We start from the raw sequence: 14,203 nt of genomic DNA, 5'->3' as shown, positions 1-14,203 counted from the left end.
CTGGTATCCCATCAGGTCCAGAGGCCTTTCCTCTTTTGAGCGATTTTAATTGTTTCTCTATCCCTCTGTCGTCTATTTCGATATCTACCATTTTGTCATCTGTGCGACAATCTAGAGAAGGAACTACAGTGCAATCTTCCTCTGTGAAACAACTTTGGAAAAAGACATTTAGTATTTCGGCCTTTAGTCTGTCATCCTCTGTTTCAGTACCATTTTGGTCACAGAGTGTCTGGACATTTTGTTTTGATCCACCTACCGCTTTGACATAAGACCAAAATTTCTTAGGATTTTCTGCCAAGTCAGTACATAGAACTTTACTTTCGAATTCATTGAACGCCTCTCGCATAGCTCTCTTCACACTACATTTCGCTTCGCGTAATTTTTGTTTGTCTGCAAGGCTTTGGCTATGTTTATGTTTGCTGTGAAGTTCCCTTTGCTTCTGCAGCAGTTTTCTAACTCAGTTGTTGAACCACGGTGGCTCTTTTCCATCTCTTACGATCTTACTTGGCACATACTCATCTAACGCATATTGTACGATGGTTTTGAACTTTGTCCACTGATCCACAACACTATCAGTACTTGAGACAAAACTTTTGTGTTCAGCCAACAGGTACTCTGAAATCTGCTTTTTGTCACTTTTTCTAAACAGAAAAATCTTCCTACCCTTTTTAATATTCCTATTTACGGCTGAAATCATCGATGCCGTAACCGCTTTATGATCACTGATTCCCTGTTCTGCGTTAACTTTTTCAAATAGTTCGGGTCTGTTTGTCACCAGAAGGTCTAATATGTTATCGCCACGAGTCGGTTCTCTGTTTAACTGCTCAAGGTAGTTTTCAGATAAAGCACTTAAAAAAATTTCACTGGATTCTTTGTCCCTGCCACCCGTTATGAACGTCTGAGTCTCCCAGTCTATATCCGGCAAATTAAAATCTCCACCCAGAACTATAACATGGTGGGGAAATCTACTCGAAATATTTTCCAAGTTATCCTTCAGGTGCTCAGCCACAACAGCTGCTGAGCCAGGGGGCCTATAGAGACATCCAATTACCATGTCTGAGCCTGCTTTAACCGCGACCTTCACCCAAATCATTTCACATTTCGGATCTCCGTCAATTTCCTTCGATACTATTGCACTTCTTACCGCTATAAACACGCCTCTACCTCTTAAGTGTGAGTGCCTGTTCGCTTTTTCCAACACGTCCATGATGTTCTCCCATGGGTTAAACCTCTGACCACACATGCTGCCCTCCTTTGTATATGTCCAGTATCTCTTGACAGTCATGTTTGGTACACGTAGACACGCTATAGCAATATTCTAGAGTGGACCATACAAGTTCTTTGTAAGCAGCCTTCTTTGTAGATTGACTACATTTTTGTAATACCCTGCCAATGAATGGGTGTCTGTCACGTACTTTATGACTGAGCCTATGTAATCGTTCCCTTTCATATCCCTCCAGTTTGATACAACCAGATATTTACATGAGTTGACTGATTCCAATAGTGACTTACCGACACTGGAGTCATAGGATACTAAGTTTTTTTTTAAATTTTGAGAGGTGCACAATTTTACATTTCTGAAATTTATAGCTAGTTGTCAGTCTTTGTACCACTTTGAAATTGCTTGCAGCTATTGGCCAATGAAAAATTCTCGAGGACAAATGCTTCCACTACAGGAAACAATACAGGAAACAATAAAGGAAAGTTGGTTCTTGACATGTCAGTATTGTTAAATCTGAGATTGGGGCTGATGGTGAGCCATTTTAAGAAGAGTGAGATTTCTGTATAAGATTAGTTTTTGAGGATAGTCTAGTACCTTCCGCCACGGAAGTCGAACACGCGGCAGAACAAATGAACATGGTCAGCCCATAGAGGGCTCCGCCTCCGCGTCAGTCCATAGAGGGCTCCGCCTCCGCGGCGGCTATTCCGCGCAGCGAGGGCACCACCGCTAAGCCACATGCAGACAGCAGCCAATAGCCACTCCCTCCTGTTTCGTATATAAGCACCTGCTCTGCCCTAGTCCAGCCAGTCTGGTACTTGCTCTGGATTTTGTTTCTATCTCGACGGTACTGCGTTCTGGTCGTTGCTCATTGTTGACATTTGCCTGACTCTGGTTCCGAGTGGATTTACGTTTGGTGTTGTGGTTTCCACAAGCCTCCGTTGTTTATCTCTTCCTTGTTGTGTTGCTCATAGTCGGTCGTGGTCAGTTGTTGTCAGTTATCTTTGGTCTGTCGTCCGACTCGTCCTGTGTTTACCCGGCGGTGCGTGCTCCACTGCTGGCGGCTTCCCCGCCTGGTGGCTCCGATCTGCAGCCCAAGGCATTCCCGCTGTTGGGTGTGGTTACTACAGATAGGTTAATGGCACTTTTTGGGATCCAGAGAGCATGTTTGCATCTACTGTATTTTATTACCAGACATTAAGGAAATTCCTGCATTTTCTGAGTAAAGCGGTATGTTCTTGGTGCAAAGATGGGATGATGACTGTGGAGAGGAGGGGCAGGAGATGAGGGACGAAGGAAGGGGGGGGGGGGAGTGATAGGTAGATGAGTTCTCTGGTGGATAGTGGCCCTCCCAGGCAGACTGTCAGTCTTCTTCGATCATGTTGAGGAGGTTGTGGAGGGCAAGGTTGCCAGTCTAGTACGTGCATTTTACGGAATTATTGTAAACAATAACATAATCTCCCCTTTGAATTGTGTGGTTCTTACCATGATGAATATACATTTCACCACCTGTTTCTGAGAGATACTGTCTCCCCTCTTATGCTGAAGTATGTTCCTCCTCTTGTCACATATCTGCCTACCCGGACAACCGCTCATACACAAACGCAGTGTTACAGTGATGCCACAGCACAGTCTTCTTATGGACATCCACCTGTCTATCCCTGTGTGTGTGTGTGGGGGGGGGGGGGCATGTCTACCATTAATTGTACCTTTTGCTTATGTGTCATCATTTACCTGCTTTTGAGTCTTGGCCTTTCCTAATAATTTTTTTTTTTATTTTTTTTTTTTCACCTTAGATTTTCCATTATCCTAATCCGTGATGCCTTCACCCAGTTGTAATCTGTATTCTATTCAAGAACAGAGAAATGAGGAAAACCAATATGCCGAATTTCTAAAAAAAGTTGTAAGAATATTTCGTAATAATAGTGACTGAATATCACACCACAACCTTTTCAGAGGCAATGGCAATTCTATACTGACATACCAATGTGTCTAGCATTTAATAGTACATGTGGCTGCTAAAAAGAAATCAGTATCAGATCAAATGTGGTGCAGATATGAATGAGTGGAAGTATAAAAAGCATTTTAACCACAGACATCACATTCTTCTGAGGAGTTTGAGAGGGATATTTTAGTGCAAAGGTCTTCTACAAAATTTGGGATACAAATAATGTAAGCTTTTGAAGAAAATGAAAAGAACTCTGATCAACAGGGAAAGAGAGGAGAAGGTGGAAAAGCATTTCAGTGATTTGTGTGCAGCCATTTACATGCCAAATGGGTGGATGAACTTGATTGTACTTCGTTGCAATAACAAACAACAGTTGCAGCACATAATGATGAATTCTACTACCTCTCAAAAATGTTACCTTCTTGAATACAGGCATTTCTATAACTTCGATAACCATTTGTGTGTTGAGGACTTTTTAACTCCATAAATAGATAACTGCCATCCCCCTCTATCTTATGTGTGTTTAATATAGAATGATGGATCAAATGGTGTAAAAAGTTGATGAAGACTGACACCCAGAATTGTAGACACATTAAAATAAAGTAATGAAATTAATATGAGTTGCACTGCAGATCGCAGTTAAGATACAGGATCACTATGGATAACTGGCTGGCAATTTGAGTCAGTATATAGCATAAAACTCTTGGTATATTGTAAAAATCACCCTCATATTTTAAATACCATTACTTGAATGATAGTAGTGTGTTACTGTTGTGGATAGTGTGGGGTAAGTATGGTTTTAAAAGTGAATTAAATATCCTGTACTTTCAAATATAATGCTCTTGTGATGACATATGTAAAGCTTTTAGTTTTGCACTAGTCACAAGGCATGTTAAAAAGAAAAAGAGATACATTTGTAAGTAAAACTTGAATGGTATGTATAAATGTTTAGGAATACACAAAGAAAGGCTGAAGAGATTGAACTGAGAGCATTCCTTAGCGTCTGGAGATAGTTTTCAGGGGGAAACCTCAATCTGAGGGACTGCAATTCTGCTTTTCGGTCAGTTTCATTGATTCAAATAATTACTCAGATTCTCTCACCTGATTGTGACGTCTTCTTGGTGGGGACCTTTTATTCCACAATGCTTCCAACTGATCAAAATGCTGAGACTGGGCAAGTGCTGCCTGCTCAGGTCCCACACACTAAAAAGTACAAAGAAGACTTCCTGTACAATTCTTAATGTTATGTGTACTGTTAGTCACAAGTAATCATCTTACATTTTTACTATATGTACACATCAATGTTTTCAGATGTTGCTTATGCACTTTCAACTCAAAAATATAGAATAACTAAGTACAATGCATTCTCAACTCAAAAACAGAGAGTAACCAATAAGCAGACTGTTTGAACATGTGTAGAAAAGAATATGAAGCAAAGGGAGGTGCAGGGTAGTGATCTTTTTTAAGTATATTGAAATTCAGTAAAAATATAGTAGTTCATATGGAGATTTTATTATACAGTTTTATTAAAATATACTCAGCTCATTACTTATCATATACTACAAACAATGCAAAATTTTTCATGCCTAATTTCATGGTAGAAATGATATTGTAATTTAATATAAACAACTGACAATTATACAAAATGTGATGACTTCTGCAATATGAGTACATTAAAAGGCACAATTGAGACAGATGCAAAGTTCACGTAAAATGAAAAAGTGCAACCCATATTCAGGTTTGTCTCTGCCATATTAAATTGACAGAGTATACATTCTGCATAAGACTTCTGACTGATGAGAAATGAACCATTTTCATCACCTTTGATCAATATATTAAAACGTTGCCCAATACCTCCCATTATATTTTTGAATTCTCTCTACAATCAACAAGTCATTGAGGATGCCATTTTTGGCTCCACCAATAAGTACTAAATAGAAATACAAAACAATTAGAAACTACCATATAACCAGTATGTTACTAATGTGACAATATAAACACAAAACTGTGCTGATTTTGATTAATCTGAAATCAAACTGTTCATGTTTGAACTGATTATTCCAATAACTTGTAAATCTATGAAAAATTTCAAAGAGTTTGCATATTCCCCTGGTGTTATCATTAAATCCTTCAGGTTGTTCCCTGTTTATTTCTCCTTTTAGCAAACCATTTTAAAATGCTGACTTTATATCAAATTATGCTTACCCTTAACATAATGCAATAGTGAATACAGTTCTGACTGTGTCATATCCTGTGACTGGGCTCTGTGTTTCATTACGGTTAATTCCTTCAAGATGACTGTTGTCCTGAACAACTAGTAGAGCTCTGTGATGATTAATAATCAAGTTGGTATCTTGTCCAGGGGAAATAGAAGTTTTTGCTAATTCTATTGAAGTTTGTGTCAAACTCATTTCCAATGGTGAAATTTCTTTTTTTAATAGCTGATTTCCATTAACTGCAGTCTGCTGACCCTATTGCTTCAGATTATTTTATTGGCTAATCTATTTATGGTAACACATATTTAAGTAAATTCCAGGTTTTCAAATTTTGAAATGAAAGCTCTTCTATTCATAACCCTGCCTGTCTCACATATTACTTCCACAAAAAAATTGCCGGTTGACATTTGTCATGTTCATTTTTTTAACACGTCCCTACTTAGGGCATCAACCACAAAACAGTTTTTACTTGATAATGGCTTACTTCACTACTTTAGGAATGCTGTTAGGGTTTTCTCAGTAATTCTGGTTCACACACAATGTGTTTGTTCTGAAGAATTTATCACAAAGGTTTTGTTCATCAGAATCTTAAGCAACTGTTTGATGTTCTCATGAAACTGTTTTGGAACATATACAAAACATTTGGTCCTAAAAATAAGTGACTGTTCAGATGAGCATTCTTCCAGGTTGGCAACTGATACAGAGTATCAATGCTGCTCACCATATGTTGACAGAGAAATAATAATGTTGTCCTATTTCACCTCTTTCTGCCCTATGATTTCGTATGGTACATTAGAATGTTCTGGGAAAATGCTACAAAATTGGAAAATGTTTTTAAAATAAAAACACCGAGCTGTAAGGCTGATATGTAGTGTTCCAAATTGGACATCCCTTAGGCACCTATTCAGCATCCTTCGAATACTGACACAACTCAGTAAATTTATTCGCTGATGACATCTGTAACAACAACCAAATGCTTTTCCTTGATGTAGTACAAAGAGGAGTTATCTAGTCTGGAATAAAATTTTTAAAATAAGCTCCCACTGAATGTAAAAAAGGATTAAAAATTGTCATGTATTCAAGAGGAAATTGAAACAATTACTCATAAACCATGGTGGACATAATTTAAATCTATTGCTAGAGCTACAAGTTTTGTATACACTGAAGGGCAGAAGAAACTGGTGTAGGCCTGTGTATTCAAATACAGGCAGAATACAGCGCTGCGGGTGGCAACACCTATATAAGACAACAAATGTCTGGCACAGTTGTTGGATCAGTTACTGCTGCTGCAATGGCAGGTTATCAAGATTTAAGTGAGTCTGAACGTGGTGCTAAAGACAATGGATGAGCGATGTGACACAGCATCTCCGAGGTAGTGAAGAAGTGGGGTTTTCCTGTAAGACCATTTCACAAGTGTGCTGTGAGTATCAGGAATCCAGTAAAACATCAAATCTCTGACATCCCTGTGGCTGGAAAAAGATCCTGCAAGAACGGGACCAATGACGACTGATGAGAATCATTCAATGTGACAGAAGTGCAGCCTTCTATAAATTGCTACAGATTTCAATGCTGGGCCATCAACAATTGTCAGCATGTGAACCATTCAATGAAATGTTAATGATATGGGGTTTTGGAACCGAAGGCCGCTCGTGTACCCTTGATGAATGCACGACAAAAGCTTTACGCCTCGTCCGGGCCCATCAGTACCGACGTTGGTCTGTTGATGGCTGGAAACATGTTGGCTAGTCGGTCGAGTCTTCAAATTGTATTGAGAGGATGGACGTGTACGGGTATGGAGACAACCTCATGAACTCGTGGACCCTGCATGTCAGCAGGGGATGGTTCAAGCTGGTGAAGGCTCTGAAATGGTGTGTGGTATGAGCAATTGGAGAGATATGGGACCCCTGATATGTCTAGATACAACTGTGACAGGTGACACATTCGTAAGTATCCTCTCTGCTCACCTGTATCCATTCATGTCCATTGTGCATTTTGACGGACTTTGGCAATGCGACACCCCACATTTACAGAATTGCTACAGAGTGGCTCCAGAAACATTCTTCTGAGTTAAAACACTTCCACTGGCCAGACCTGAACATAATTGAGCATATCTTGGATGCCTTGCAACGTGCTGTTCAGAAGAAACCGCCACCCCATTGTACTCTTAATGGATTTATGGACAAACCTGCAGGATTCATGGTGTCAATTCCCTCACAACACTACTTCAGTCATTAGTAGAATCCATGCCACATTGTGTTGCAACACTTCTGTGTGCTCAAGGGGGCCTTACACAATATTAGTAAGGTGTATCATTTTCTTTGGCTCTTCAGTATATATTATAAATCTGGGATGCCCGCCATTAATCTTATGATGGCCTGACCCTCACCATTGTTTTTTAATCATCTTTCATTCCCTCCTGGAAAGGAGAGAAAGCAGGCTCTTGCAGAACTAAATCTTAGTTCTTTTGGGACTTCATTGTTGTAAATATATTTGTTAAATAAAGTGAGTATTTGCATAACAAATTATATGAGCTGATTATGTATATGGTCTCAGGTTCTATGCAAAGCTAAAACAAGACTGGAAAGTGCCATGATGTTCCTTTCCTCTGCCACAAGAACTACAAAATTTATTCAATGTGATATTAATTATATTCTCCTTCAGGAATTGACAGATGTTGACCCATTTAATTGACTAATGTGAGATTAGCCTAAGTGAGGTAAGATTTCCCAGGTTGGTTCATTTGAATCAACACTCTGAAAAACTGTCCAAGCCTTACACTTGTTGTCTTAATAATACAATTTTTGATCATGATGATGTAACTGATGAGCACATGACACTAACGTCTTTCAGTACTCATCCTAAAATCTGATTAGGTGCATGCATGTGTCATTAGTCATTAGTCATTTGACTAAAAGATTAAAAGACTTGTACTAGGGAGAAAATCCTAAATATTCTGATATGTAAGCATACCATCCCCCCTCCCCCCACCATCCCCACCACCACCACCACCCAGCGAGCCCCAGCCACAGACACGCGCGTTCGCGCGCACACACGACACATAAATTGAATAACATGTTTGTCAAATGCTTATGTAACTGACAGCAATTTCCTTCTAGCATTGAGCACAAATAACAGGCTTTCCGAGTAACATGCACTGTCACTAAACATTTATTAAAGCTTTGACATTAGTTCCCTCTCTTCCAAAGGTGTTTATTGAGGTACGATCACTTCAGTCAGGACTGGAAAGGAGTAATATATTGAAAACTATTAACCTCAGTAATGTATTGTACCCATACCCCCCCCCCCCCCCCCCAAATTGGTACTGAGTTAGAATTAAAAACTTCAGTGATAAATTCTGGGTCATTGATACATTGTCAGATCTGTGTGTGTTGTTTTTAAACCTTTTCCGTTAATTTGTATGTGGACAGTTTTTCTTCGTAAGTCATTTCTTACCTCAGCTGTAGGACTTAAACATACAACTTCAGGTTTTTCTGAGTTGTCAGATTTTTACTCTCTTTTCCATTATGTTCATTATCCTCTGTTTACCATCATGTTTATTGTGATCATCTATAACTTCTAGAAACTATTAATACATAGAACTTTCCATCAGATGTTAGGAAAGTCATGAAATTTTGGCACAGTTTTTAAGACAGTATCCTGAGGCAATATATATCTACACTGACAGCTCCAAAACTGGTGACTCTGTGTGACGTATGTCCTGTGTTCCATGTTTGCAGAAGTCTGGGCCATTTAAATCACCAGTAGAGGCAAATGTCATGATTGCAGAACTTGTTGCAATACTAGAAGCACAACATTGCTGATTGCAGCATCTCTGTATTTCCTACTCACTGACTCTTTACCTGCTTGAACAGTACTTAAAAATTTTAGCACCGATGTCAGTAGAAACCCAGTTGTATGCAAGATTATTGAAGTGTTGGAATTGATGCATGGAAAAAGTCAAATTTTGGTTGGGTGATATCACACTGTGGGTTCACTGGCAATGAGGCTGTGAACTACTCCGCCAAAGAAACTGCTGTGACAGGGCATACCATCTGCACAGCAACCCCATGTACGAATTACCAATGTGTCATACACAGACGCATGGCAGACAACTGGCAACAGGCATGGGAGACAACAACAAAACACAAACACAAGAAATACACAGCAGTTCAGCCATAAGTCTCATATTAGACAAAATCTCTCACAAATTCAGTGCCTATGCTTCTCTGACTTAACTACAGAAGTTTCCATAAACATCTTCACGGGCTGTACATTGTAGAGACAGCTTTCTTCTCTTGTAGAGAAGAAGGAGGTACAGATCACCTTTTCTTCGTATGCCCCATACAACATAGAAGTATTACAATCTTTTTATATGAACTGAACTTGTGAAGCTGGCTCATCAGTTGCCAACCTGTGAGATGCCTTTCTTAGCAACACAGGATTATAGACTTTTCCACTTGATATAGGATTCACTGTTGCCACAGGTATGTGCAGGTGACACCACTGACAATGGATTGCACAAAAGTGTCCTACAACACCTGATTTTACAATGATTATACAGTATTGGTGTACCTGTAATTATGTATATTCTATCAACAATGTGTGTGCAAATAAATACATATTCTAATACTAATTTTCTATTGCTACCCGTATGTTTTGTGTAACTATGAAAGAATATGGAAAATAAGAAAAATACAACTAATGTTTGGTACACAGACATACCCAAGAGACAACAGAAATTCACACTACCTTCTGAGCTCTTGATCTTGCTCTTTTTCTAACAAAAGTACACACACTACCATACAAACACCCTAACACACACACCAACAGTTGTGGCAAGACTACAGGTATGTAACTATGAACTGGTTGTATAGTGTAAGCTAGAGCCCAATAAACTCAGTTCAGATTGAATGGAAAAGAAACAATGATCCGACTAGCCAGTCTACCATCCAAATCACATTTCTTCAGCTTCAGGTAACATGCAGCAGCTTTTTCTGCAGTCTCGCCATGTTCCACTGGCTCTGCTCTACAATGCCATTTATGCAAACTTTGCCAGCGTCCTCTAAGCCTCATAGTGAATTCTGAACCATAAAATTCTATCTATTCCAGTTCTTGTTAAATTGAAATTTCACAATTCCATGGCTGTTCCACCAAAGATGGTTAAGCAAACTTTCAGACGCACAATTCAACAAACACATGAAGATTGGTAAAAAGCAGGTATGACTATTCACAGATTGCAACAACAAAACAAGTCACTTAATGTATATAAAATCACATTCTGTATCCACATTAATGATTTGTTGTTGATTCATGTAGTGCTTCACTTAGTGTCTGAATGTTAACGTGTTGCAGCAAAATGCACAAATACATATCAAGCTAGACTTACCACCATGCTCCCAACAACAGTAAGAAAGCCTATGCATGTTCATGGACTAATCAAAGATTTGCCAGTTCAGAGTTTAAAGCCTTACACTTTCTATTGTTTACATAGACATGCTGCTTCATTTAAAAGGATAAATAACTAATTAGCACTTAGAAAAATTTACTAAGAAACTGTAACTGAAGTTTTGCTCTAAAATATACCTGTTGTGAACCCATGGTAGAACCTTTGGTTGGTATTTTTGAAATTTCCTCCATACTGGCAGAGACAGAGAACCTCCTCTTCAGTCTTTCATCAACAGCTGCCATCATTATGGAAGACGTCAAGTGTCCATATTTCTTCTGCCAGGTATACGTGTCTAGAGAGACCTCCTTTTTCAATAGTCTTCTCATTGGTCTCTTAGGCCCAGTGGGTCGCAAGTCTGCAGCAGATAACATATAATGTGAATGTAAATTTATTAATACATTACAGAATCTATTGGCAAGATATGCAACACCAAACTGTAATTGCATATGAAAATGAAAAATGTATAGTAAAAACAATGAAATACTGTTATAATTTTTTCAACCAACTTTGTTCTGTTCATCATCTGTCTGAGATATAGCCATCAAATTCTTATTCCACTGTGCACCACACTTTATTCTATAATCCAACGTTGATATTAACCTACTTCTTTAATGAAGTCACTGTTATCACATAACTGCTGGCCCTTAATGTTTTCCACTTTCACACTTCCAATAAGTTATTTACCCCCTTGCTTCAGTTACCCAGTATTTCATGCTCTGGGTTTTAAAATGTTAATTTTCCCGGTTTTTGGTTTAATAGCTTCCTCCTCAATAGTCATCAACAAAGTAACTGATTGAAAGAGGAAACAATTTTCCCTTTGATATATCATATCATTGCCTTAGTCATGTTGTTCATTGTGTTGTGATCAGACTCTAGTCTTTTGGTGAATTGACAGTCTAACAAAACATCATTTGGTCCCTTTTCTGCAGCACAGAATCACTGGACATTTTGAAGCACTTAAGAAGGATTGAATGTGCCAAAAAAAGTGCTGCTGGTGTCTGCAAGCTAATTGCCTGCAGAAACTCGGGAGTTGCAATCTCCTGTAAAACTGGAGAGTCGAAGCAGTTGTTTTGTATGAAAGAGGTCTGAGAGCATGTCTTCATCAAGACAGTGTACACAGGTAGCTGATACAGTCACAGGAATACCACAGAAAGAGGCGAGTTTGATGGTGTGCGAAGACGTTATGTTAAATGGATGTATGGTTTTTGTGATCATTTAAGAAATGCTGTTGATGACCAGAGGTACAGAAATGAAGTGCTACAGTTACATGTGCAATTTTACAAAGGAATAGATGGTCATGGCTGCTGTTTATGGACATGAATATCCTGTAAAGCAGGGCTAGCTACGGCATGCCAAACTTCATGCATGTAGTGTCTGTGGATTGCATATGGATCAGGGACCATTCTGTCACTCGGCTTTCCTCAGTCCCTCTGGGAAGTACCCAGAACAGAATGACATTTCCTTTAGCAATGTGATGGGGCACTTTTCCGTTGGCAAAACTCTCCTAGTTTGGCAAATTGTGGTGTCAGTGCTCTTCACCCTTTGCTATTTGTTCGTGGTATGAAGTATGTTCACAGATTCTGTTGCTGTTTATGTAGAAAGAGGCAGTCTAGCAATCTTATCATCACAATCCTTTAAAATGAATGGGAATGATGGAAGTGAGGAACGAGAATTCACATAATTGTCAGGTACTGCATATTTCGTATGAAACAACATTACACTACAATGCAGAAAGATGTTAAGGGTTTAGTTGACAATGAAAAAGCAAAAAATTACAACAATCAAAAGATGAGATTCATTGTTCTGTTCATCAAGAAGAATTTTGTGCTAAATTTGTGGACATGGAGCATGTAAAGAAATTGGTAGTATGAATAGTAAAATTCCTGAAGTTGCATGCCTTACTCCATTGTCAGTTGCAGTAGTTTCCAATGGAACTGAACGAAGCATATGGAGACTTCATATATTACTGCAAAGTATGTTGGTTAAGTCAAGGGGCATGCCTGGAACATTTTTTTGGTTTAAAACTAACTAGAATTGAATTTGTAGAGGAAAAAGGAGTGCAGAAATGAAAACTAGAACAACTTAAATGTATTGTAGTCTTCACATTTTAAGCAGACTCAACTGCACACTGCCCACATTAAGCCATTGGAAGATAATTTCTTCCTGATCTGTCAGGGATGAATTTAAAAAGAAAATCACATTCTAGAAGGAACACATTTTGACAAAGATAGTCCAGTTCCCTAGACTCGCTGGCGTTGAAGAAAACATTCGCTGGTGTTGAAGAAAACACAAGATTTGAATAATTCATTGTGGCCTAGAAAGAATTACAAGGACAGTTTTATAAAAGTTTTGAGGACACTGTCAGTATTATATCTGCTTCCGAGTAGTTTTTGAAAGCATTTACCATTTCAATTGACTTTGCCCCAGTACATCTTCAAATGTCACCGACTGATACTGATTTTAATAACAAATCTTTTTAAGTAAAAACTGTCCAGAACATCTACATTCCTTTCCTCATCTAGAGGTTCCAAGTCCGCATAATGAGGTTGCAAAACTGCTACAATATTTTGGTCAACATATTTGTGTGGAAGATCTTCTTTTGGGTATGAAACTAAATAAGCCATTATAACATGCCTACTCAAGTGCAAAACTCTGTGAAATTGTTGTCTGTCCATACACCGACAGTTTGAACCAGATGAAAATTATGTTATGTCTTTACTGTGCCAAAAATAATTAAATAATACTGAAAATTTGTTTTATTTGTGATCTATGTTGATGAGAAATGCAAAATATAAAACAAAGTCATGTACAGTATGACAGCACTGCCATTCAAATTTAGTGTGTTTAGAGTTGGCCCCTGTTCCCACTCCTTGCAGTCAGACAGTGTGGTGTGGCAGTGGGGGAAATATGCAGTGAGGCCGAGTGCTTCGCGGCATGAAAGTGGGTATGGTGCACAAGCTGGAATCTTGGCTGCCCTGCCCCTGCTGTAAAGATGGTCATTCCCTGGCCTGGTCTCCAGATCTAAACACTGCTCAGGATATTTAAGAACTATTATGGAAAAGATAGTCTATTTCAGTTATATGTTACAAAAAATGTGTTTTTAGTTTCAGACTTTAAAAAAATAAGCTGTAATGAATTCCTAAGTTGGTTTGAACACTATAGTGCTCCACTCATGTTATTAGAGCTATTTTGGCACTAACGTTTTTTTACCTTTGAACTGACTCACCCACACAGTTATTTAGGGGGATCTACAGTTTGATGCGGACTCTGAACTTTGAGCTGAGCTGAGCTGAGCTGTGACTGTGCACTTTTCACATCAACAGGCACTGAGGACATGAAAGAAGAGGCACTGTTGGACTTGAGAGAAGTCATAA

At 38.7% G+C, this 14,203-nt stretch overlaps 1 protein-coding gene across 1 annotated transcript in view; it reads right to left on the bottom strand.

Moving 5' to 3' along the window:
- LOC126101511 (uncharacterized) overlaps positions 1-14,203 on the bottom strand; it is a 936,969-nt gene that overhangs the window by 13,539 nt on the left and 909,227 nt on the right. The window contains exons 26-27 of the mRNA XM_049912155.1: positions 10,967-11,184; positions 4,269-4,370 (exon numbers count right to left, since the gene is read on the bottom strand). Coding sequence (XP_049768112.1) covers positions 4,269-4,370; positions 10,967-11,184 — 320 coding nt within the window. The remainder of the gene's footprint in view (positions 1-4,268; positions 4,371-10,966; positions 11,185-14,203) is intronic.

The sequence above is a fragment of the Schistocerca cancellata genome, chromosome 9 (assembly GCF_023864275.1).
Source record: "Schistocerca cancellata isolate TAMUIC-IGC-003103 chromosome 9, iqSchCanc2.1, whole genome shotgun sequence".
NCBI lineage: Eukaryota > Metazoa > Arthropoda > Insecta > Orthoptera > Acrididae > Schistocerca > Schistocerca cancellata.
This window is presented reverse-complemented; position numbering and strand designations above follow the sequence as displayed.